Source organism: Daktulosphaira vitifoliae, unplaced genomic scaffold, assembly GCF_025091365.1.
Source record: "Daktulosphaira vitifoliae isolate Bord-2020 unplaced genomic scaffold, ASM2509136v1 Scaffold_1, whole genome shotgun sequence".
In the NCBI taxonomy this organism is placed as follows: domain Eukaryota; kingdom Metazoa; phylum Arthropoda; class Insecta; order Hemiptera; family Phylloxeridae; genus Daktulosphaira; species Daktulosphaira vitifoliae.
In genome coordinates, this window is record NW_026099572.1 from 66476725 (window position 1) to 66504526 (window position 27802).

At 23.9% G+C, this 27802-nt stretch overlaps 3 protein-coding genes across 4 annotated transcripts; 1 reads left to right on the top strand and 2 right to left on the bottom strand.

Moving 5' to 3' along the window:
• Positions 1–133: 133 nt before the first annotated feature.
• On the top strand, positions 134–16319 carry LOC126895950 (neural/ectodermal development factor IMP-L2). Of its 2 annotated transcripts, none has more exons than XM_050668304.1 (7): positions 134–262; positions 9288–9412; positions 12743–12770; positions 13097–13266; positions 13405–13579; positions 15707–15891; positions 15964–16319. In XM_050668304.1, exons 2-7 carry the CDS (start codon positions 9305–9307, stop codon positions 16099–16101), a joined length of 804 nt encoding a protein of 267 aa, XP_050524261.1. In that variant the 5' UTR covers positions 134–262; positions 9288–9304; the 3' UTR covers positions 16102–16319. The 2 variants fall into 2 exon arrangements, with proteins under 2 accessions (XP_050524261.1, XP_050524259.1); XM_050668302.1 differs by lacking the exon at positions 134–262 and adding an exon at positions 1265–1331.
• Positions 16320–18842: 2523 nt separating this feature from the next.
• LOC126895953 (6-pyruvoyl tetrahydrobiopterin synthase) lies at positions 18843–22060 on the bottom strand. The gene is made up of 3 exons (XM_050668307.1): positions 21935–22060; positions 21138–21217; positions 18843–19275 (listed from the first exon to the last, which is right to left on the bottom strand). Exons 1-3 carry the CDS (start codon positions 21991–21993, stop codon positions 18998–19000), a joined length of 417 nt encoding a protein of 138 aa, XP_050524264.1. The 5' UTR covers positions 21994–22060; the 3' UTR covers positions 18843–18997.
• Positions 22061–23916: 1856 nt separating this feature from the next.
• LOC126895949 (protein decapentaplegic-like) lies at positions 23917–27502 on the bottom strand. Its single transcript, XM_050668301.1, has 6 exons — positions 26326–27502; positions 25738–25848; positions 25503–25664; positions 25187–25385; positions 24874–25100; positions 23917–24765 (listed from the first exon to the last, which is right to left on the bottom strand). The coding sequence occupies exons 1-6, from the start codon at positions 26366–26368 to the stop codon at positions 24374–24376; spliced, it is 1134 nt and encodes a 377-aa protein (XP_050524258.1). The 5' UTR covers positions 26369–27502; the 3' UTR covers positions 23917–24373.
• Positions 27503–27802: the final 300 nt, after the last annotated feature.

Consider the following 27802-nt stretch of genomic DNA (forward strand, 5'->3'; position numbering starts at 1 on the left):
TGAAATTACTACAATTTATTACCACCCGCTATGATTGTATTACCAATATTGTGTTAATTTCTTTTGGATTAAAATATATATTATATTTCTTGAAATGTTATTGTTAGGAATAATAAGTAATACGATAAAAAAAGCGCAAGCGTGGTGCATCAGTTTGTGCCTTATAAAAACTTAAGGAAACCAACTGTCAAATCATTACGACTTGTTGCATCAACGAAGTTACACGGCGCAGAGATACTGTACAAAATCGTCATAATTAAACGTAAGTACTTATCTGATAAAAACATAAAACATGAAATATTACTTATATAAATAATATTTTTGTGATGGATATTCCAAAGTACTATCAGGAAAAATTCGTTTAAAAAGGCCACATGATATTAAATTAAAAAAAAAATTTTGTAAACCTAAATAAATTTAAAGTTTGGAAGGCATCTTTTTGTAGATATTAATAAAAAATTTCATGGCAACTGATGAGTGAAATTATAGAAACAAGCAGAGGTAAAATACATTTATATTTTATTTTACTTCCGCAAAAAAGGATAATGGAATTTTGAAAAAGAATACCAAAAATAAAATATTTTAATGAGTAAAACTGAAATAAATGTATATAATGATCTTTAGATGTATTTTCTCAAAAAATATGACTAATTACTTTTATGTATCACCAGCAATTTTTCAACCATATAACTGAAATTACACAATAGTATATCATATTATAATGACATTATATAGTGAAAGTCCTTTTGATGTAATTTTTGACTAAAAATGTTTAACAACTCTTTATTTTTAACATTTTTCAATTATATTCAATGAAATATTTAATAATACAATATATTTATCATTATTTTTATATATAGTGTATTTTCGAAATAGTGATTTAATTATCATTAAAAATGAAAATACAACATTATCAATAAACTAGTGATTTAAGGTTTTAAATAAAAAATATTGTATTTTTAAAATGATAAATTTTGTAATGTATTATAGTAAATCTATCAGAAGTGAAGGCAATTTTTTTTTTTTGCAAGAGAAAGGGCTAAAGAATTTTTTTTTTATTATTTTATAATAAAAAAAAATGTTAACTGTTTTTTATGCTCAAAATCCATTAAAAGTTTAAATAATTCAGTTGTCGTATAACCATCTACCTCCAATTGCTAATATTTACAGAACATAAACAATACGTTTAATTATGAATTTAAAAATGTATTGACTCATTAAAACTTTGAGTACAATCATTTTATTTCAATTTAGCGTCCTCTTTAAGTCCAATTCCAAAATGCCGAGGGAACGCTTTATTTTTGAGCACTGGAAAGTAGAAAGTTTACTAGGTAGGTACTTATGTATTCCTTTATAGATATAATTTTTTTTTACTAAGTAAGTATATTTGCCTATTATGGTGAATATCATTTGTAGCCTTTGAGGGAATACAATTCAGTGTGGTTCTGAAACCAATATATTCTCAGTTTCTTATTGAAGCTTATGAATGTTAGAAGCTTATTATAATTGCAAAAATGATTAATTTTAGATTGATAAACCTTCGTTCTAATTAATATTTTACTAACCGATAACTATGATCGAATATTATTATTTCTACAATAATAAAAAAAACTATAGAATTTAAAAGGATTTTTGAAGAAAATTTTGTTTTTTTTTGTAATAACTAATTGAGAATAAAAGATAAGAAAATTGACATTAAGACCGTCGATTTTTTTCTACCGATATAATTAATTTAAATGAAACACTATTTATTAAATATTACATTTAATGTATCTAACTTTAAGAAATAATGTATATACATATATTTATTATAAATTATTATGAATTAATAATGAATTATTATTTAGGATAAAATGGGGTATACTCTAAAGGGTTATCAGATAATAAAATTGTGACCTGTATACAGAGTGTTCATTAAGTAAGAAAACAAGTCAGTTATTAAAAACAATGAGAACAATAGAAAACCGTTTTATTACTTACTGAACACTCTATATATTGATGCAAACATTAAAATAGTATAAACGTATTTAAAATATTACAATAAAGCAATTAAAGAAATATTTATGAGAATTTGTATTACCGAACATTTTTTGATGAATTTTTATATGAGTCTATAATATAGTATTTTTATATATTCCTAGTAATAATTAATTATGTATGCTTTTAACTTTTGTTTTACTGTAGATTACATAATAGCGTAATAAGAACGCATTTTAAAAGCGTTATGATTATAGCGAATGACAATCGAACTAATGGTTATTTATCTGTAACACCGTTTTGTACAACATTTAAATAGTTCATGTCTTCTTTATCAAAAAGTTTTTAATATACTTTAAATCTGCTTTAATTGCATTTGATAATCTATAAATAAACCTTTGTGTTAATGTTTTATTTAAAAAGTCATTGTTAAAAGTATAACTTAAACAATACGATGAAACATTTTTTTCTTTTGTAAAGTATTAATAATAATTTATTATTAATACTTTACAAGAGTAAATTTATTATTAACAGTGGCGCAACTAGAGCAATAATCCAGGACGTACTAAGATTGTGTAAGAGTCACAAAGACATGGGGCAGAGTCCTACACATCTCCAATCCCCGACATTAATATAGATTGATATATAATGTATAGTAGCTGCATAAATGATGACAGTTTATATATAACTATATGACCGATCTAACGATCGTCTTTGCCCGGTCGCTTACTATTGAAATGTTTTATTATACTCAAAATAACAATTTTGTTTGCTACAATATAATCTAAGTATAGATATAATCTAAATATAAGAAAGTAATTCAAAATAAGAAAACAAACTGATAATAAATTTTTATAAATAAAATTATTTAGTTGAAACTATAGGATTTAAAATTTAGGAAAGATATTAGAGCCTGGGGGTGCTGAAACACCCCTACCCCTACCACCTCGTTACGACACTGATTATTAATAAACGTCTGAAAATTAGTTACTAATGCTATTAAAATTTGGGATTTGAATAATCTTCACTCATATGCCAAAAAATGTATTTTAGTAGTGTAATTTTTACAAATGTCACTTATTTAAATTTTTTTATCGAGTATATTTTTACAAAATATTTAAAAAGTCTACATAAAAAACATTATTGAACTATATCTTGTTATATTACATAGTGATAATAAAATAGATAATATCATAATTATTCATTAAATGTTAAGTTATAATCAGGCCTTAAGACAACGTAAATTTAATTATGCTATTAAAACTCAATTGGTTTTACCACGTGTACTATGTTCTTTAATTAGTTATACGACCTTTGACTTAGAAATTAAATTTTTTATATGTTCATTAAAATGGGAATAAGAGAATCATTTATGATAACTTAAGTTTCATAAGGATAAGTTTTTGTAAAACAAAATAACAGAATATTATTAATGATTTTTCGGTAAAATATAAGGTTTCTGCTAATATATTTTTGATATTGAAACTGCACAATTCATTGTTTAGGTTACTATGACTATAAATATATTACAATTCATTATTTTTCTGTTTCATTAAAATTTGTCCATACGAGTATTATTATTTTTATTTCGTATTTTTCTTTGAATATTATTTTTGAACAATAAATGGAAACTATTCAGTTTTGATTAGTCAAAAGAAAAATGAATAGTTTACAAAAAATTGTACAGTAATTGGGTTGTTTCCATCAGATTTTATAAAAAGAGAATACTTTATTAAAATAATTTATTAATTTTTTTTTCAATTGAATAAAGGAAACAGATGTAGTGTATTAAAAGTTGATAATAAAATATATCACCGATCTTTTGGATTGTTTAAAAAAATATATTCGTCAATAATTAATCACATAATTTTAATCTGACGGATTTTTTTATAATCGTTGTGTTTCTTAATAATAATTTTGAAGTGCGTCAGTCTATATAAACTTATGAAATAGTAATTTTACTGTAAATACAATTGTGAAACTATATTATGAATTCATTTTTTTAAACCATAAAAAGAGAATTAATTACATTTTTTATAATTACAAAATATTTTTCTTAAATTATTGATGACATATTTTTATTATCTAATTTTAATCAATGTAAACAAATAAATTCATTTTTTTAACTTTTTTATTGAGTTTAATAATTATTTAATTGATAACACACAGAAAATGTGTTAATTATTATGGCTCAAGAATTGTGATATTACAAAATTTGACTGATAATGCTTGCATATATCAAGAATGATTGACTGGTAAAACAAATATTTTATGGAGATTTCACAAAATTTAATTTTTAATTCATTTATAATGTAAGGTGGAGTGGATAGTCAGTAATCGAGAATAACTTAACAGATTTTAATATTTTATTTAGATTAGTTTATGAATACATAAAATTATAACTATTATCATGGGAGCTCATGTTTGGATATACCCCTGCTTTTTTTTCTTCATCAAACTTAAAAAATAGCGAGCCTTAAATGTAAGTGAATTTCATAACCCATGTACCCTGTATATTCAGTACACACGGTTTTTGTGAATATGATGTCGAAATTTGATGCTGGGACAGACCAACTCTTAATACTCCCTAGTACTTAAATCAAGACACTATATTGCGAATAACGAGGGTCTAGGATTAAAGAAATGTATTAACTTTTTAATCATCGGAAGAGCAAAGTTAAATTTTCAATTTCCATTTAATAATAAGAATAAAAAAATTATAATAAGATCATTTTCGTAGTATATTTTTAAAAATAGAGAAAATTAAATGTAATTAAACGTATTCTTCTTGTTTTGTAAAATTAGTAATTTTCAAATATTTATTTAAATATTTTATTAAGTTTTGAGCTCAATGATAACTTATTGGTATTTATACTTGGCAAACTATCTGTTAACGATTACACCAGACCACAGACCAAAAATATTTGTATATAATCAAAAATTTGATATTTTTTAAGAGTAGAGAACTAACTAGCCAGTGTACCCCCCCTCTAATTCGTGCCTATGCATCAGACTTAACTTTTTATTTTAAGTTTGTTGGTGTTTACCAACGTTTTGGTTCTTTACTCAAGGTAGAAATGATTATGATTATACTACGTTATAATTATGATTTATGGATTTATTAATCATAATAAAATTTAAATGATTGTAATAAAAATATTAAACAAAACTTCCTAAAACATTACAAAAATGAAATGAATTATTGTCTATCATAGACAATAATATTTTTAACTATCAAAGTTAAAAATAATTAAGCAGCTCAAAACTGAGATTATACATCTACCCTCATCTGATATGTTTCATTTGCTTTTACATCAGTTAAGTACCAAGTATTAGATAATAACTGTATCGAAAGTGAAATATTTGTTTTCGTATCTAATTTTTTTTACAAATTCGTGTAATCAATAATTTATATGTCCTGTTAATATCAAATATTTTGTGATTTATTCATTTTAATAACATCAAGCTATCCGTATACAAAATACCGACTGAATAGCGAAGATAAATTATTGAACAACGATTATAGGTTTTCTATCAATACCTTTTATATTATACAGAAATATTTACTATCGTTTAATGTGAAAGGTTATCTTTGAAATATTCGAGCCATTATAATAATGAATAGGGACACAAAATGTTTGTACTATATTATAACTAAATGCCTTATTACAATATATTTTTTAACCTAGTAGACTAATTTTAACTATAGTCTTTTCTTAGAATATATCGTATTTTATATACATTTTTTTTTTGACGTCTTTAAATTATATCATCATGTTACACTGATAATAGAATCTAGAATTTAAGTCTAAACTCTACTTCCTTTATCGACTGTATTCAGGCTGTTTGGCGCAAGCGACATTTTACAAAAAATGTTAAGATTCTTTTGATTTGATGTATCCGTTAGTTCCTTTCATGTGTTTAATAAAAACAATTTGTTATTAAAAATGTAGCTTACACCAAATGGCCTATAAACACTCTATATTTATCTTTATTTACTTTCTCACAACATATAATCATAAATTCAGTTAGTGCTTTTTATTAGACTTTGCATTTATAAAGGAAACATTTTTTTTACGAAGTAATACGTCGGCAAATACAAGGTAATTAAAAAATAAGGAAAAAAATTATTTGTTAAGAATAATAAGAACAATGGAAACCTTTACATACTTACTGAACACTATATAAAACTTAAATATGTATAATGAAATGATTGAACTCGAGATAGGTTGAAGTTATGAATGAATTTATTTTAAACTCATTAAAAATTAAAACATATCTAGTATTAATTTTGGTTATTCAAAATTCAAATGAATATTTTCTAACATACGAAATATTATTAATTAAACATAGGTGTTTTAGGCGCTATTTTATAATTTATTAATATTTCAAAATGAATAGATAGTTGTGTGTAAACTGCGCAATTATTTATTTTTTGTAAGTGTAATGTTCTGATAAAAATTTTAAATTGTCACGTATTAATAATTAAAAGTGTCTCTTTAAATATACAGTGGCACTCATACTTCCGAGTGATTTTATATTGAATAGTAGCTTGCTATACTTATAGCTATTAAACTTAATGATTATTATTACATTAATTATTTCTGATTACATCATGCTATTAAGTAATGATACTATATAAATATGTGTTACACTTTATAACATAAAATAAAAAAAAAAAATTATTTACAAACGTAATAATGATCCACAAATTTCATTCATATTAATTTATAATCTTTAATTGCTTATTTAAATTATATCGTATTGACGACATAAAAAAAATATACTAAAATATCAAGTTCGAAATGTTTTATTAATAAAAAAAAACAAACATTTAATATCTGATTGTTTTTATAAGTAGTGTCACTTGAAATATACGCAGAAATATATTTAATTACGTACTAATATAATACATAATACAATATAATATATTATCACTATATGATACCGTCTTATTACTATTTGTTTGTTTCTGAGGAACACAGTAATATTCCAAAGAGATAAATGATCTTTTCAAGCAGTGATATTAAAAAAATGAAAAGATCCATTTGCTTCTTATTGTAAAATAAATATTTAATGAAATCTTATAACTCTGTAAATATTTCCCAAAAGCTTGATTTGTCACTTTAAACAATTTTTCGGGAGAGTAAGAACAAATTAAACATTTTAATTTGCGTTGTCTTTGTATTATATGAATACTAGGACTATGAATTATATGCATTTGTAAATTTTGTTAAATTATTCAAGTCATATCAATCAGTACAAATTTTTGTTAGTTATTTTGAAAACATGCTAATGCGTTGTTATTAAGGTTATGATTTTGAATTAAAGAGGTTATCCCCCCGAAAAAAAAATGTATACGTTACTATATGTTACTATGACAAAGTAACACTAATTTTGCTGTACTTAGTTATTCTACACAAAGTTGCACTTCAAAATGAATAAAAAAAAAATGTATAAATGCATATTTCTTAGTCCTAATGATAACGTTAATTATCATAGATATCTCAGTAGTCATTAAATGTTTTTTGATATTATAGCGATATTTCATTTATCGTCAACGATTTAATAAAATAACATTATTTACTTATCAATTCATAAGTAAATAGAGTTTATATAGTTTACATTTTGTAAACTGTACATAATAATAAAATTGTAATTAATGGCTTTAAATACTGTAAAATACATTATCAATAGTGAAAAAAAAAACGTTAATTTATTTTTGCATTTGTTATATGTTATTTTTTTAAATATTTTTTCACGTAAATTGTACTCAAAATTATTTTTTACATTTATATTGCATTAATATTAAAAATAATTTTGAAAAATCTAATGATTTTCTTACGAACTTTAGCGTTAGTTTTCGGTAATTATTATTATAATAAAATTTTATTATAATGCTTATTTAACTTATTTAATTTCATGATAAACTTTTTAATACAGTTTAATGTTATGTGAAGATTAATAATAAATAATTTTTTATGTTTAATTAAATAAGTGGTATAGTCTTAAGTTCCCGAGCATAGTCTTGGGTGAGGGAGCAATAGGTTTAGCCCTCAGTTTACAATTTAGACCCTAGAAATGTAGTAAAATTATATGTAATACAGTCTAAAAATTATTTTTTACAAGAAAAAATTTAATTTAGCCTTCCTTAGAATTTGACAACTCTTTGTCTATGCCCCCGACACTAATAATTTTACATTATATAATATGTATTATAACACTAATACATATTACAAGTAAATTTTGAAAAAATATGGAATCCATCATGATGATTATTAAAATAGTGTTTTTTATATAAAATGAAATTTTTTTTTATTGATAAAAATTTTTTTAGTTATTGTTTTTCGTTTTCCATTTTTAACTATAAAGTTATAACTTAATTAATTTCTTATGAATTTAAGCCTTACATGAAAAAAACATCTTCCTCTACAAAAATTTAAAAAATCTCAAAAATACATTTTTGTGACTTATCAGATTTTAGATTTGAGTTAGATATAATAAATATTATTTAATTACAATTTTTCAACAAGCTAATATCTACTTTTTATTATATTATTATGGTAATATTAAATACAAATATTTGTTGTTTGTAAAATAAATATGTCTAATTTTGGTATTTATTTAATTTTATTATTATCTCTAATTTTAGCATTACTATATTAATATAGAATTATTACATTTTTAATGACGTTAAATTTAATCTTAATTTATTATTATTCAATAACTATTTTTTTAATTTTAATTTCTCATACATTATAAACTCATAAATATTATCAATATTAGCTAAAAGAAACGTATTGTTAGATTAAAAAAAATAATTAATTTTTTCATTCCTGAGTATCTTATTTATCTAAACCGGATTTTAAAAACTTGACCTCTGTAATAAAAATGAAAACATTCCATCTAGTTGCATTGGTTGATGCAATGTAATATAATTGTGAGATAATAGTCGTAGTATAAAACCCACGACTGGATCTCAGTGTGAATCATTCTCTTCCAAGCTAAAATACAACATTGTCACGATTTCCGATTAACTGGTACCTACCAAATTCCTGAAACATGTCTTATACTTCAAATAATACCCAATATCTTAAACCATTCCAAAGCAAAGTACTCCAACCCAATATCTCCTCGTTCGTACTTATTATAACTTAACAGTTTAGAACTAATTGTTCAACGTTACGTAAAATTATAGTTTTTTTATTTTGTTTAAAAAGTAATTAGTTTTTTAGTTTAATATATCGTGTAATAATTTTTTGTAAAAGTAATTGAAGTTGTTGTTTTTTTATCAATAATTGAATATTTAGACGGTTTTTTAAACTACATGATTATCAAAATGGGATTTTTGACAATACTACTTGGATTCTCTTGGCTAATGTCATTTATGAATATTGGATATACTGCAGTTTTACCTGTCAATCATATAATTGAGGTGAGTTAAACAATTTATTTCTTCTTTTGATGTTTTATCTAAGAATACAAAATTCTATCACTATGTATAAATATTATACTGTGTATAATATATTTTTGTGAACATACAACATACAACATATATATGTATATTTGTTAAATAATCAGTTAGCTAAAGTAGTAAAATTAGAATTAATAATTTAAAACACTTCCATTAGTTTATTTTGTTCTTATAAAAATAAGTTTTTTGTTAAACTGACTAAAACTACAGTGTTGAGTAGTAACTTAACTTGATTTATAAGTAGCAGTAATCACAGGGCTGTCCCAAAGATAAAAATATTGTTGAAGGGAAAAATAAAAAATTTATTTTTGCTAGTTACATAATTTTTTGGTATCATTTTCTTATATTAAAACATTTTCGACTAAAACGAATAAATTTTGTCAAGCAGGGTGGTGTGATATTATCTTATACCACTTTTCAGGGTAAGTAATGAAATTAATTATAAAGTAATTTTATTTTAATTCAATTAATTATTTAGAGGTAATTTTGAAAAGTTATTCATTACTTTATTTTGATCAATTTATTTAAAAAGTTTATACTGCCCTTTACTGGTTTATCTAGAATTGTATACTGAAGAGTTAAATATAAAGAACGGTAGCACAGTGGGGTCGTAGCATAGTTAGCATAAGTATAGATGATATATGGACACTATTTAAATTCACCATCATAAGAAACGCTTCGAAGCAAATCTGCAGATAGTGTTTAATTTAAGAAATTGGTGGATTATTCCAAAAGCAACGAGAATAATATCTTTAGCTAGACACTAGTTGTAATCATTTGATGCATTTTTTCAATGAGTGAGGGCTGAGAAAAAAGAATGACAGACACAAAAAAAATAAAGCATATAGTAAAATATTTTTATATGAATAAGAAATTCCTTTTCACAAAAGAAGACTGTAGTGGCAGTGCCCTTGATATTCATTGAAGTCATAAAATCTAAATGAGATAAAAATCAAACGAACTCTGAATTTTTATATCCCCTGTGGGCATGTTAGTGTCAGATTAAAAAAAATATCAAATGACAGAAAATGCCTAAAGTTTCAATATAAATTATTTTGATATGTTTATTTTAAAAAAAGTTGTGGCAGTTTTAAGTGTTAAAATATTAACACGTTAAACAGTGATTTTTACATAAAAATTACATTTTTTGTTAAAATCGGCGGCCATTTACCTATAAAAAAAAAATGTATCAGGACAATTTTTTTTTTTGATCTTATAGTACATAATGTTAGCTTTATTTTACAATATATTTAAAGCTCATAGTATTTCCGGAACATTTTTAAAACTTAAGTTGAAAAAGTTAAATAATTGTGCAGAAGTTGCTATTTTGAATCCCCCCTGAGGACAGGTTAAGGGTCAAATTTTCAAAAAATTCATGTCAAATGAAAGAAAAATACCTATGGTTTCAATATTTAAAAAAATTATTTTGATTTGTTCACTTTTAAAAAAGTTATAACAGTTTAAAAATGTCGAAATTTACCGATTTTAAAAATAATAATTTTTTTATGGATTTCTCCCATTTACAGAGAACAAGGTGACTTTTTTTAATTTTTAAGGGTAATGTCTTCAACTAGATACGATTTGTGATCTTTGACATATCATTGAAAGAAATTGGTTTAGTGAAAGCTGAGAAAAAGTGACGACAGCACATAAAAAAAAAAAATGCATTATAGTAAAATTAATACCTTTTCAGCTTCGATGCGAATCTGAAAAATATTCTTACAACGTTCTCATTGTATAAAAATTAAGGTGTTTTTTCTATGAAAGAAGGCTTAATCCTGAAATTCCCCATAAATATGCCTAAATATAAAGACTCAAATAATTAAATTAAATTTTGTTTTAATTTTATATTGAATCCCCACCTTTATTTTAAATTTCTAAATATGTCCTTTAGTGAAATCTTATTAAAATTACTGTTAGTGATTAGATCAAATAAATTGTACATTTTACATATAAATGAAAATAAGTAATTTAACTTTATTGTTACATCAAGTAATTATTAAGCCGTTTAACTCTTAAACTATTGAGTATTTTGTAATTTGATTTAATTTCCAAAAAAAAGTAATTTTTCCAACACTATAATACTGTAATATTTTCAAATGTCATATATGTATTTGAAAATACACTATCCATAAATAAAATTCTCAAATTGTTAATGATTTAAAATTCAAAGAACTTTTGTAATATTTTAATTGAGGAAATAAACAAACATTTATCACTTAAAAATATATATTTGACAGTACATAATATAAATTCATAATTTATTTAAAATTTAATGATATTTATGTCCAATCAATAGGTATTAAGTTAAATATCCGAGTTCTCAAGATACTATCAACTTTAAATTTTTGTATCATATTGTACATTATTGTATAAAAAACATAATTTTAATCTAGTCAATATATATTCTACTTTAATGATTTTTACATCACCTAAAAAAAATCTGACTTTTTTTAAAATAATATATATATAAAAGGGCTGACTAACAAAAATATTACAGAGTCAATACGAAATGTTTAAACTTAATAAAAGTTGAATTATATAATTATGATAATTATAATATAATATTATTATTATATATATTGTTTATTGAAGAATAACATGATCTTAGAAATCTTCACTTATTAAAAAGTCTAGAATCAATATCCACGTTCTTGTAGTATAATCAAAGTGGTTGTATATTTATTGTGCCTTGTGTAGTATGAAACATAATCAAAATTTGGTCATAATAGTATCAATTAAAATATATATATTCTGTTAGTCTATTATATTTTCTGAAGGGCTGTAGCATTTTAAATTTCTTTAGATAGAGAGGAAGTTTTAGTCGTGAAGACTTGAACGCCCTTTCCCAAAAACACTTATAGCACAATTTTGCTTGAAATTATTTTCTTAAATTTTTTAAAAATTTCTTTTAATTTCTTAAAATGTATTTAATGATTCTGTAAAAATAAATTTTTATCTTTTCTAAAAATTTCATATAAAACCAATTTTCTATATTAAAGCTATAGAAAATCAATATTACCTTAGATCAAGTTACATTTTATTTTAATTCATTAAACTTAACAAAGTCTAATTAAGCTAATAAAATAGAAATGCTTAATTGGGAAACATAAGTTGACTATTATGGAAATAAAAATTATTTTCTTCTTAACTTTTTGTTCTTTGATTAATGAGCGAAAGAGCTATAAATTATATGAAATCTTCTCAGCTATAATCAGACTTATGTATTTTTAACCTAATTAAAATATAAATTGCATTAAGTTAATATAACAACATTTTTATTTCTTTTAGAACTCATTGGACGAACCTTCATTTAATGGTAAGTTTATTGTATATAATCATATCCTCTATATTTTATGTCTTTTATCCGTGTAAGGGCATTCATTAATTTAGCAATGCTTTCGTATCTTCTAATAAAACTTCACATACCTATTTTCTTATGTATATTACTAAACCGAGTAAAAATCTTTAAAATTAAAATTAAATGAAAATGGGGTAAAAATTGAAGGAATCAACACGTATAATAAAATATTTATTGTTTGACTATCAATATATTTTATTGTTATAATTAAGTTTTGTTAGTAATGTTTTTATTATTTAAAGTTAATTTTTTTTTTAAATTTGTTATTAATATTTTTATATTAGGTAACGAAAAAGGCAAAGGAAATTTTGAGCACAAAGACTGGGTAATGGTAAAAGAAATGCCACCTAATATTATAAGAGCATCTCCTGGTCAAAGGGTCGAACTTGAATGTACAGTTTTTGGTAGTCCGGTTCCTCAAGCACAATGGAACCGAGGAATTCAGCTTAACCAGGTAATTTGTGCTGTGTAGTATTAAATATTGAACCACTAGTAATAAAAATTGCTTTTCATTTGTAATAGTTTGTTAAGTCTTTCATAACACGAGATTTTATTTAAGTTATAATAAAATACTATAAATTTTATCATTAAGATAACAATAGGACCAAACGAATTCGAAAGTTCAGGGGAATATCAAGGTGCTGGCAAAGTTACTGTGAGACATGTTATTGACTGTATTCAGCCACATCATCAAGGAGTTTACACTTGTACAGGTCAAGCAAGAGAACAATCAATAGCTAGTGATCCAGTGTCAATTATTGTTGAAGGTATATTTAAAAATACTTAAATTAATCAGTTATTTGCTAGTGAAGTATGTTTTAATTTAATTAAACCCAACATTGTTAAATTTAGCTAAACTAACTTAGTCCAAGTGGCACAATGTTATCATCATCAGCGCTAAACACGCATTGACACTCAATTAATTTCAATTAATTAAATAAAAATAATTTAATTGATTGGGATCTTGATCCACTACAAAATTCATTATTTAACTTGTGTAAACTGGCAAAATGTGACATTCGACTAGGTGAAAAGATCACATGTGATAACGTCACTAAGGGTATATAAAAAAGTATCTTAGGGTCGGGGTGCCAGTAGATCGGTTTCAAGACCCCAATTAATTAAATTATTTTTATTTAATTAATTGAGACTAATTGTTTTATATTGTTCTCCAGATACGTATACACGATTTTGGTAATTTTTAAAAACAATTATCATATTTTTCTTTATATAAATAATACATTTTAATATATAATATCATCATACAAATTTAACGATTGGGTCATATTAACTCAATCATCATTAACTTGTTTTCAGAAAAATTTAAACAATATCTTTATAACATGTTGACTATTTTTGGTCTATCATCTACAAATATTATATATTTTTTGAAGTTATATTCTTTATTTTGATGGATTTATTTAAAACTAATAATTAATGAAATATTTGGTATAATTATAAGTTACATGTTAATTAATATTGTTGTACGTCAAATTTTTTTTCAGAGAATAATAATTATTATTTTATGTAAAAAAAATTTGTAAGTTTATCTGATTATAATCAGATGAACTTAGAATTTTAATATTAAATTAATTTTCCTTTTATTTAATGAACTGTGTGATCTTTTACTTAGTAAATAGCTTAAACATTGTTTGTAATATTTATTTAAATTTATATAATAGGCGTAAATAATAAATAATGAATTTTTTTTTCAAATGGATGACGCAATTTTTGATTGAATCGTGAAATAATTAAAATAAAAGTGACATACCAGAAATAAGTAGTAAATAAACTTAAACTTAATTTCATAAATTTTTTAGTATGCTATTAAATGTATTTATTTAAGAATTTTGTGTAAAATAAATGTTACTGATAACATTAAGTATCATTTTATGAAGTTGTATATCAATAAGTGCTTAGTCACGTGAACAGTTAAGTAATTTCAAGGTTATGAAAAATTTTCTAACTATCCTCTTTTTTTCTGATTTATTTCTTACTTTGTTATTCTGATAGAGATAACTCAGCTGAGAAGGGGCTGCGCACTTAAGTAAAATAGCGTATTCATTTATTGCCAAAATGATTCCATGTAAAAAAAATTGGTTGAAGATTCTAATAAGATTTCGAATTGTCTTTGCCATATCTTGGCTAATACAATAAAAATAAATTGCATAATTTTAAGTTATACTTGAATAAATGTGTATTTTGAACTAATTATCTCCTATTACCTATTACAATATTACACTACATAAAATTAAAAAAAACGGATGGCGAGTTTGAAAGTCGCGTATATTTTAATATCCAATTACAATATTGTTCATTATACTGTTATTTTATTACATAATTGGTGCAATGAATATTCTGAAAAAGGTAATATTGTTCTGTAAGGAACTACCGTTTCTGCAAGACAACCACTCCTTGGATAAAAAAAGATAAATATTGTATCATTTGTATAATTTGTATTTCCTAGATAGTAACAGGTTGTTATAGAATTATCACATATAAACATTATTTCATCAGTAAAGCCTAAAACTTTGATATATAATGACGAACGGAAGAAAACGTTTTTTTTTGTAGAAGTTATGTTTGCTTATGTTTCAACATTTATGTTTAAAATATAGTACAGCAGTTTGTAAAATAAATATGTAATTATTTTTCAATTATTATAATGTTTTTTTTTTAATTACAATAAGGTATTCTGACATATATGCAATCTAACTAATAAGCTGTTAATGTATCAAATTCAAATTTAAGTTTGATACAGTTTAAAAAAAAAATTACTTATAAATTAATTTTGGGAATATTATATCTCCATGTCAACTCTGCGGTACCTTGCAAAATATTATATTTTATTGTTATTGACTTTTTAAATATAATTTCAATTTGTTTTGTTTTAGGTAGAGGTAGTCAATGCGCTTCAGAAAAAACTTCTAGAGTAACTAAATGGAGTCCCGTATTAATGCAAATGATGGGAACGACTGTTATGATACCTTGCTCGGTTAGTGCTTCTACACCATACAGACATTACTGGATGGACAATTATAACAGAGTTATTAATTTCGACGTTGACCCAAGACATAAAGTAAGTATTTTTAATACCTAATGTCAATTAATATCTTTTAAATTTAATGGAACTTTCAATTTTTTTACACAGTTGGGACCAGAAGGAGAGTTAATATTAAACGAACTCAGTTGGTCTGATATGGGTGAATATACTTGCATTGTAGAAAATTCTATCAGTAGAGATTCTGCGTCGACATTCCTTTATCCTATGTTACCAAATGATGTGTAAATGTAAATGAGTTGCAATACACTCTTATAAATTAAAATACTTTAAAGATCAATTGTATAAATTAAAAATCATCTCATAATATAAAAAATGTTTAATAATATTTTAGTGCTTTTCAATTATTAGCTACATCAAAAATGAGTATAATCTAGTAGTCGACTATTGTAGTAGAGTTCATTAGTTGTAAAAATTATAATTATTAAAATTGCGTTTTAAATTTATGTCCTCTTGTACTATTAATTTATTTTCTATAATGTCCAAAGCCACTAAGTATTTATTAATATTTTAAATCGCAAGTGCAAATATTATTAGCTGACACATTTGCACAATGAATTAGTATTATTTTATGTATGGTAACATAAATTACTTATTTACTGTTATTTATCATTATAACTATTATTATTATTTTGCTGTATTATTTTATTTTACCTAAATATTTCAGTCTACAATTTTAAGTCTTATTTTTATTTTTAGTTGATATTTTGATTATTTGAAAACTGTATTTTTTATTCAAACATTTTTAATTTCAAGTAGTGTATGATATAGAAAATTAAAATATTAAAACTATTTTTTTTTCATGATAGTAACTTAAGCATTGAAACTTAAACAATTTTGAATGCACGGTTTTCTGATTATTATTATTAAAACATATTATAATTATATAATAATATACTAATTTTTTAAGGGTTATAATTGATTTATAAAAATGTTAAAACAATCCATTTTAATTGTAAAAACTTGTTAAATCGTAAGATAAAGCCGACTCAAAATAGTTGGGATAGAGGATAGCTGAGGAGATCATAATGATGATATCAGTAAAAAGTAAAAATATAATGACCTTTTTTTTTATTTGCGTGAGAATGTTTATTGAAGGAGCTTTGCTGAATATACATCCCTGTGACTTAGTATGTTTTAATCCGGCTCTGTTTGATATAGGTAAACAATATGAAAATCCTTTAATTTTGTCATTGTATGGGTGTTATATATACAATGACATAATTAAGACAAAATATTTGTGGTCGCAAAGTTGTTTAATTTAACTGAGATGCGTTCATCGGTTACCTTCTCTGATCTATGTTAGATTCATATTTTATGATTCAAGAAATAAAATGTAAATAAGGTCTTGATTTTTATAATAATGTCTACAAGCAAGTTTATTTTAAAAGACAAATTTGACTTATAATGACACTACAAGAAATGATCCCGAAATTTTCATATATCAGTATGATATATTTTATATACATGTTAGAATTATACGCAAGTAGTGTAATTTTGCCATGAAGTATTAAAAATTTGTTCACAAATATAACATTTTTATTACTATTTGTCTAAATTTTCCCTTACAAAGCATGCGTTAAAAACTTCCATTAAATATATAAGAAAATTCAAACATTTTTTTTAAGATGTTTTTGTGGATGCACAAAAAATATAAATAATTATGAAAATTTATCTATATTCTTTATAAAAATTATATGTTGAAACATACATAAATGTAAATATAGGGGCATTCATTTAATGCATTCTATTTTGAACAAAAATTCATTGTTGAATACATAATAAAATTGAAGTCATTGATATTTTAAGGGACCGCAACTGACATCCTGTAATTATGGTTAAGTGCATAAAGGTATACAGGGTGATTTTTTTATCATAACCCACTCAATTACTTACAGAAAAATAATAATTAAAATTTTTTTTTTATTATTATCTTTAGTTACGCATTATTCTTGAATTATTAACTATGTAATACTTTTTAAGTTCATCCCATATGCTTGGTAAGGGTGTCAACTTTGTTTTTTTAAATGGTAACACATATTTTTAATTTAATAAAATGTTTGAGTTTTTAATTCAATAATAAATGGCATTTGAATTTTTATTAAAACTTAATTTGTTTATTAGATATAAACATTTAAAGTTTCAAATTTTTGAGTTAATATATAGGTATAATACACAAGGGATTACAAATACAGGTAGCTAATTGGTTTTTTATGATATTGCTATCACATTCACGGATTGTTTATTATCAATTATGACTATCAATAGATATACTTTTTGTATTGTCAGTTAGTGTATTTATAAACTCACAACAATGTACCTTACTATCATTGATAATAACAATGCTGTGTACCTGCTAATATCGATGTCATAAAAAATCAATTAGCTACCTGTATTTGTAATCCCTTGTGTATTATACCTATATATTAACTCAAAAATTTGAAACTTTAAATGTTTATATCTAATAAACAAATTAAGTTTTAATAAAAATTCAAATGCCATTTATTATTGAATTAAAAACTCAAACATTTTATTAAATTAAAAATATGTGTTACCATTTAAAAAAACAAAGTTGACACCCTTACCAAGCATATGGGATGAACTTAAAAAGTATTACATAGTTAATAATTCAAGAATAATGCGTAATTAAAGATAATAATAAAAAAAAAAATTTTAATTATTATTTTTCTGTAAGTAATTGAGTGGTTTATGATAAAAAAATCACTCTGTATATTTAAAAAAAATTTCTGTAATAATTAAAATTTTTAATTAACTCTCCAAGGAATTTATCATTTAATATGTTTAATTATCGAATATTTAGTTATTAAAAGAATTTTCTAGCAGTTATTATTTTGGTCAAAGTAGTTGGTTTTTTTCGCATAAATTATAATAACCTGATTTTTCGCTGGTATGGATATAATTTGTTAGATTAATAAAATTATTTCCAAAAAACTACATTGAACAACCCATTCTATTTTTTTATGATATATTTAGTATAATTTTAACATTTTACTATTATAAAAATGTATAAATAAATAGTTTTTTTTAATCAATAAGGAAAGTAAAAAAAAATTGTATATGTATGCTATAACTTGCATAACGGGTTTTCCAAGGTACAGAAATTTCATTCCCCTTTGTATATCACAATATTTTTCTCAGTTTCGTACAGTTTAATTTCGTATAATAAGTCGTGATTATTCATGATTTTCTTTAAATTGTTCCATATATAAACAGCTACATTCTCTGTTGTACTAACAATGTCTTTAAAATAAGGCACATCTTTGTCTAAATTTTTATGATCCAGAGGTTCCATTACTGCAATATTTATATAGTTTTTCAAATCGGCGATATTCATTACCATTCCAGTTTTTTCATCTATTGGACCTTTTACGGTTACTTCAACTTAAAAAGTAAAAAATAAAGGTTATTTTACACACAATTTATTTAATAAAGAACTTTTATGTTAAATCCTGTATATATTGTATTCTGGTTATATACAATCATTAAAGTACAAATATATTCAGAGTGATTCTATAGATTGCTCTACTCTATCTATGTTTCACGCAATATCTTTAAAAGTATAAGTTAAAATATAAATTTATCTTTCTAGAACTTATTGCTATCCTAAATGTTTTAATTAACACAAAAAAATATAATTTTATCCCATCTTCTTTCTCCTAATGCTGTAACAGAATTAAGTTTTCAAACGGAAAAAATACATATTTAAGTTGCTTAAAAATAATAAAATAATTTAAATAAGGAAATAACTAGTCTATAATAACTTTTGAACCACTATTTTGAAAGTTATTAACACTTCAATATAAAAGTGAAGCATGAGTTATTTATTTTTATCTCTAAGCATTTTTGAACCGCTCATTTCCGACAATGGCTAATTTTAAGGTAGGGGTGATAGGGATAATCGTCTCCTGAGATTTATTTATTTTTACGTTTATATTTTTTGAAGGAAGGGGTTAATCTACCATTATATTCCTCCCTCCCTAGGTGAATTATCAAATATACCTCTGCCTCCTGTCACGACGTAAAAATACTTACATTTTTTTAAATATTAGTTCAAAAGTTATTATAAAGCTTTTTCTTAGTTAGATTATTTTTTTATTTTTAAGTTACTTAAAGATGTATATTACCATAAAACTAAAGCTGACACTATTTTAAGGAGAAAGAAGTGAGAACTATATATTTTTTGTTTTAATGTAAATGTGTAAAATAATTATAACTTTTGAAAGGAAAAAAATATTCTATCTTATAATTTTGAAGATGTAGCATGAGCGAATTGCCTTGTAAATTAAAATTTTAATTGATATTTGAATAATTGATTACTAATATAATTATAGTTTGTTTTTAGTATTTTCTTTAGGATGAAGTAGTGAAAGGACAAATACATATTTTGTTATAAACATTATTATTATAATAATTAATACAATTAAATAATTGATTTTGTATATATTTACAAACGAGAAATTTGACTCTTTTATTAGGATGTGAGAAATAAAACCAATGACGTTTTTAGGTTTTCTTGAATAAAGCAGTTATAGAATAGTTACTTTGTTTTACTTAGATATATATAATCTTATAGGTCTCCCCTAAAAATATTATCGTTGGTTTCAAAAAATACCTTGAACTCGAATAGATGTATAATATATCTCATGTATTTTGATTATCCAACTTACACTTGTTTTATTTTTAACAACTATTTGACAATTAAAATAGTTAACTAAAGATTTAAATGTATACAGTAATCAAATATTATAATTTATAAAATGAATTATATAATAACAATAATAATAAACAGTATACTTAGTAAACGTTTCACTGGTTAATTTGATAAAAATTTAATACTAAGAGCTCAATGTGTAAACGTGAAATTTTGGAAAAAAAAATAATATAAGCCCAAAGCTTAAAAGTATAATAGATCAATTCATTCTTTTGATTGATAAAATAATCTCGATAATTTTTTTTTAAATCAAAGTACTATATTTAATCAATTCCATAAACCAACTGCACTGAAAATGTAACATTTTATATTTTTTAAATTAATTTTTTGTCAATTTGGATTCTTCAGTTTTATGTGTCTTAAATTTAGATTTTGTGGACCACTCGACAAAAAAACACTAAGATCTTATTTTACAACGTATTGAACTTCAAATAATTGAAACGAAAGACTGCAAATATTTTTATTTATGTCTACTTTATGAAAGTTAAACTCGACTTTTATCGAGGTAATTGTATATACGAATATTATTTACCTTTATAGTTATGTCCATGTCCATTTTTATTGTTGCATTTACCAAATATTTTCAAATTATCTTCATCACTTAATTGATTACTATATAAACAAATCGCCATTTTAATATCGGTAAAATATTTACAATTACAGTTTTAATGAAAACATTAATAATGTTATTGTTAATATAAAAATATTACACAATATCTAAGTTATTAAAGTATATTTTGGTAGTTCTAATTTAACAACTAGGAAAAACAAATTTAATATTTAATAATGTACTAATTATTTTTTTGAAGAACAAGGAATTTGATGATAAAGTATATGTTTATTAGTTAATCAAATTTAAAATGAACAAACACAATTTTAGACTTTTGTATTATAATAAGTGTACCAACCATTAGTTTTATGGTAAAGTAAACTTGATATGATTAAGCATTTAGATTTTTCATTTTCAAGATAGAAAGTTTTAATTGAGTTAACTTATAAAATGTTTTTATAACTTTTGCGCAATATATAATTATAATATAATATGATTAAAAGACGTTATGTAATAAGTTGATTGCTACATTTTTTTGTTGTAAATATTTATTAAATATTTTTTGGTTTATTTTATTCGTTTTACGTATTTTCAATGTAAGACAAAATATAATTTAATTAAATGTTATTTAATATTACTGTAGACATACTTTCTCTTTCAATTTAAACATAAAGTTAGTAAATGTTAAACTATACGAATAAAATTTTGAATATTTGTACAGTACATTAAATAATTTTTCCTAATTTAAACATTTTTATTTTAACAATCAAAAATCCTACCTGTGGAGTCTATGACAAGAGCTGAATTGTTCAACGCGTGTGATAAAGGCTGAAGGCATGATGGCTATTGTTGAAATTTCGAAGAGAGTCAGCAGTTTGACTTACATAATCGATACAACACACATTTATGAGACTACACTGCTCTCTGGTTTTTCATTTACAGAATTACATAGAAAAGAAATGTGACGAATGACTCGCAACGATTTCGCATATCTATAGTATAATAATAATAATATATTTATAGTATAATGTTAATTGTAGTATTTTTTTCTTAAAAATATTGTTATTTTCTGCTGTCTAAATTAATCTACTGGATATTATCCAGTTTAAGTAAATAATAGTTAGAAGGTCGTATGATTTTTTAAGAAAATTTTACAATAATTTTAGGAAGTAAAAAGTTAATAAATAATGAAAATGTATTTCATTGAATCTATTTTAAGTATTTTATGAATATTAACAAGTTATATTAGATATTATTAGTACTTAAATTCATTGTTTGCTCAAATTTTATCCGTTTGATCAAATTAGTATTTTTTAACCTCCGTATGAACTATTAAACGTATATTATACACTGAAAAAAATATAAGCCAACATTTCTTTTTATGTTAAATCAATAATAGTTTTATTACTTATACGAAACATTTATCTGCTTGATAAATTTTCTATTATCCTAACAAATGTTTTCCCAACAAAAAATTGTCGACTGTATATTCACATTACATTTGTTGATTTTACTAAGGTTTTTTTAGTGTAACTTGCATTTTATTATAGATAAATAATTAAATTAAAACTAAAATGAAGCACTAAGTGTTTATATATTCCACTTTTACATTTTTTATGAACCTTTGGTACCTAAGTTTTAATTAAAATATTTACATATTTTTCATTAAACTATAAAAATGCAGTTATGTGTGATGCCAGGAAACATACCAGCTATAAAAATTGTTATAATAATATATGAATTGAACTTTTATGGAAAATATTTATAAGTAAATACTAATGAACAAAAGTATTTGCTTATGTTATGTAAATTGAATCCTTACAAAAGTAAATAATTGGTCATTAATAAATACTTGTCTAGTATAACTTTCAAGTATGTGTGTAATATGATCATAACATATTTAAGTAATATAAGAACTATTTATTAATTTTTCATTTTATGGCTTTATTGATTCATTTTTAAGTACTCTACGTAAAAGATATTTTTAGAGGATGACTTTTTTTTGCTGAATATTTAAATTTTTTTTCAAATAAATTCTATAGTATATGCAAGATTAATTGGTTCTTTTATTTAAAAAAAAAATCACAACAAGCACAAGTTTTTGCTAAAAGATTGAGAATACTTATTTTTTTATTTCCCTATCACAATTGAAATGTTAAATTTATTAAACATTTTTAAATAGTTGTTTAAATTATTTTACCTAATTAATTACCTATTTAAAACATCAAGATTATTAATCATAACGTCTTTCATTTCATCAATGAAGATTTATGATTTTTATATTCATAAAATAACAATTCTTTTGAAAAACTAAGATATTTAAATAATTTGTTAATTAATATTATAAATAGATTGAATAACAATGTCCATCATCATTATCTATTAAATGTAATGCTTTATCATTGAAGCCTTTCCTCTCTGTTTAACGCCAAATTCTTTAATGAAACAAAAGACGCATAGTTCATGAGTTACAGGATATTTTCAAAAAATCCTTACCAGTTATTTTTCCTTCAGAGATGTTGATTATGAAGTCATTGTGTCGGGTGATGTAATCGATTAACTTTATTTTTCTTGATTCACAAATGTTTATAGTAAGATATTTTTATTAGCACAAATCACAATATTCTTATTAAGGTCAATTCTCATTCCCGACATTTTTATTATGAATAAGATTAATTATTTCAGTTCATTGACAGATATAGACGAATATAAATAAATATTTATTATATTTTTAATTAAAACACAATATGAAATAGACAGTACAGTTCAACAACAATAACAAAAAATAAATAGTTAGTCAATAAGGTAATATAACAAAATTGTGTTATGTCAAATTATAATATTTTATATACAAAAATATTAAATATTATGTCTATACTACCGTAAAGGTACTATAAACATTAAATATTTATATCGACTAGATAGACAACGTCTTAAATTCTCATTGGCCGTTAGTAAATAGCACATAATTCCGAATTAAAATATAATTGATAGCTAAATCTATTTGCAATTCATATTTTCCAATTAAAATTGTTTAAATGTTTACATTTGATTGCTTCAAAATAGTTTTGTACTTTTTATAATTTAAAACATTTAATTGATAATATGTGCTATTTAGGCGGAAGTAACGTTATATTTAAATTTACATAAATAAATTAGTTATATACAAGATTTACATTATTATACACATAATACAATATTAAAATATAAAGTCGACTTTATCTACATCCACATTCTTCTACTGCCATTTCAGGGTAATTTTTCACAACCAATTTACCTTCGTCATCCACATACAGTAACGTCTGTGGTCTTAATTTAGTTGGTACGCAACAAGCTCGTGGTACGGCCACTGGGTTAATAGAATTCATTAGAGTCTGCATGACAGCGTGGTTTGAAGCGTTCATGTGATTGGCTAATGGAAAAGTACATTCGCCATGACAATAGTAAGCATCATATCCTTGAGGTGCTTGAATCCAGTCGCTGAATCCGACTTCTTTAAAATCGACATATAGTGGATACCTTTGACATATCTTCTTCTTAGATTTTTTTAAATTTGGCTCATCATGAGCTGCTCTCTTGTATCTTAACTTTGATAGAGTTCTTTCCTTATCTAAAAACAAAAAAATGTTAGAAACGAGTTTACTTTATGGCGTGTTTTCATATATCATTTATATAAATGATTATACAACCAGAAGACGATATTAAACATTGAACTTACTTGTTCCGTCATCTGTATACAACATAAGTATGGGTTTGTCGGTTGATTGAAAATCGAACATATCATTAAGCGGTACTCTACCGACAGACGTCACACACTGTATTAGTATGCCATGATTGTTTTCAAATTTTTCTTCTGCTAGCCTCTCTAAAGCTGGTGTTACATCGAAGCTGATGTATTCTGATGGCGAAACGTCAGTCATGTTTATTGATTTTGAATCCATAAGTCTAAAATGGAAAATGATTATAATAAACAGTATATATTAAATATAATTTTAAATGATAATGAACATTTAAAGGATAGAACAATTTACCTGAGAATGGGTTTTGATTGTCCCTTTACACCAGGTTGAATAATGTCATGAATTAATACATGAATGTAATTATAGTTTAAATAATTATCTACAATGTTAAGTCTGAGTTCGGCTGCTTTAACTAACTCATTTTCTGGTAAAGGTTTTATATCAAATTGTAACCGGTATTTTTGAGATTTTGGATTTGATGGCATAGATCCTGTGATAAAAAATATAAATACTTTGATTAAATTTAATAAATAGCAATTGTATATTTATTATGAAACAATTTTACTTTTCAATCGAATTCATCAAAAAATTTTAATTTAAATATTACCTTTATCAATGTAAGTTCTGGCAGTATTAGCAGACGTCGTATGCAAACCCGGAAGAGGCAAATTTGTCGTTTCCCTATGTTCTCTTAGCATATTCCTATAGAGATCCATCGTGGCATATGGTATGTTTAAATGTTTGTCCACTACAGGCTTTTTACTCAATCCTAAAATAAATATTTAAACAATAACTTTATAATAAAATAAGAAATGTATTATAGATAAGAAAAAAATATTTACCTAATTTCATCAATAAATTTTTTTCCGCCAATTGAATATCATATCCCGTAATCATTGCTAATCCATTATTTAACATGGCTAATAGTAACAATAGAATAAGAATCATCGTGTCTAATAAAAAAAAAAAGTTTTTATTAAAACATTTTTAAATAAAATTTAAAATTTTAATAAATGGTAAATTTTTTGCGCTATTTATTAGGATATTTTGATGGAAATTTAATACAACTTAATATAAGAACATCTATTAGACAAATAGTCAAATAATTTATCAAAAAAAATTTTAGTTTAATTAATAATATATATTGTTAGCTTTCAAATTATATTTATAAATTTTATGTTAAGTGAAATAAAATAATTATGTTTAAGCTTAACAAATAAATCTCTGATTTTATAACCAACCCACCAAGTTACTTATTAATAGCCGAGTTATTTTTGATACCAATAAATTTTAATATTTTGTGAATTACCCTAAGAAATTTCCTTACATTTGTGTCAGAAAAAATAAGAACATCAACGTGTGTTTGTACACGAAAATAATAAGTATTTATATAGATAAAATATATTGTGTTGATCTGAATAGTTACTCACTTGAAGTAATAAGTATCCCAGTGTAAGTTTGAGAAGTATACATGTACAAATGATTATTAGACACTCGCGTATTCACACTTAACTATGGCAACTAAACTGAACAAGAGATGATAGTAAAATGACCACAAGGTCTCCGAAGGGTAGTTGATGTATTGTACACATACACGTGTGACTGAAGAAATCGGCAGACAAATAGGCGTCCGTGCTAGGTAGAGGGGTTGTATTGGTCAAAAGGGCGTGGTTTTGTATTTCTGAAAACCACATTTTTGACAATACCTTTAATAAGAAACCCGAACTGGAGGTTCTGCACAACACTACAATGTTAACATTCCAATACTATATTAACAACCCTTCTAAAAATTTAAGTCATGCATACAACATTTGTTGACTAGATAGAGTATATCTAACCCACGTGTACGCTAACGAGCAAAAAACATTAAATATAAGAGCAACGTTTGATTCAAATGCCTAGAATTACGGTGGTTAAGAAACTTATCAGTATGCACCTTATTGGCTTACAATGAGAAAAGTATAAATAAACTTTTATATAAAATAAAACGTTAAAAAACCAATATGGACTTCCATGCGTTCTATGTCATTTCTGGTAACATTGAAGCATTAGTAACACGTGTGCATCACACTTCTCATTAAGTTTGTTAGGTACTAAAATGAATTACGAGGAAAATATATATGTTATATGCAAAATAACAGATACCTAATAGGATATTAAGTGAACATTTTGATCAATTTTGTAATTTCTAAGAAAATTTAGGTATAACGTTACAAGATTGTAAGGGTGTTCCGATTTTTAAATATGAGACAGCTCGACGCCGATGTCCAGCTGCTTTCAAAGTAGGTAAAAGCAGATGTGTACTCGACAGCGGGTGGTCTTGGTCCTTCTATTTTATTTTAGTTAACAAACTCTAAATAACAACAAAGGTCAATTTGTTTTTAGGCCACTGATAAATTTTGGTGCCACGCCGTCTGCGAGTTTGGCGCGTTCGTACGGTAATCAGTTGACATCTGCAACTATCTACCTAAACCAACAAGTGACTGACGTAGGCCTCAATTTACAGGTCAACCCTTAAAATGCATTGAACTCTATAAACAAGATAAAATATTCTATAGGTAAAAAAACCCGACATTTATTAGAAAATTACAAATTAGGTACTATATAAATCACGGTAAAAAAAGAAATAATATTTCATACGTAAAAAATAACAGCTTATTATGTGATTATTATATACATTTTTAAATTAACTACAATATTGAGTACACTTTAGGTGAAATTGAAGTGTTTAAAATCAATTATGTTTTAAAAATTTAATTTTCAGTTATTCACAGTTTTATGAAATCTGAGTCTCGGAAAATACCTTAGACAAGATTATGTTTCCGGTTATTTCTTATCTATTAACATCTATCTTATCTTCTTATCTGTTAATCAAAACTCATAATATAGAATACACACGGTTAATAT

Coding starts and splice junctions, on each gene's coding strand:
- LOC126895949 (XM_050668301.1), bottom strand. CDS start 26,368: ATGTATACTTCTCAAACTTACACTGGGATACTTATTACTTCAA. Junction 25,849..26,325: donor TGGGATACTTATTACTTCAA/GTGAGTAACTAT, acceptor TTTTTTTATTAG/ACACGATGATTCTTATTCTA. Junction 25,665..25,737: donor AAATTTATTGATGAAATTAG/GTAAATATTTTT, acceptor TATTTATTTTAG/GATTGAGTAAAAAGCCTGTA.
- LOC126895953 (XM_050668307.1), bottom strand. CDS start 21,993: ATGCCTTCAGCCTTTATCACACGCGTTGAACAATTCAGCTCTTGTCAT. Junction 21,218..21,934: donor TCTTGTCATAGACTCCACAG/GTAGGATTTTTG, acceptor TTGTTTATATAG/TAATCAATTAAGTGATGAAG. Junction 19,276..21,137: donor ACATGGACATAACTATAAAG/GTAAATAATATT, acceptor TTACTTTTTAAG/TTGAAGTAACCGTAAAAGGT.
- LOC126895950 (XM_050668302.1), top strand. CDS start 1,280: ATGCCGAGGGAACGCTTTATTTTTGAGCACTGGAAAGTAGAAAGTTTA. Junction 9,413..12,742: donor CTGTCAATCATATAATTGAG/GTGAGTTAAACA, acceptor TATTTCTTTTAG/AACTCATTGGACGAACCTTC. Junction 12,771..13,096: donor GGACGAACCTTCATTTAATG/GTAAGTTTATTG, acceptor TTTTTATATTAG/GTAACGAAAAAGGCAAAGGA.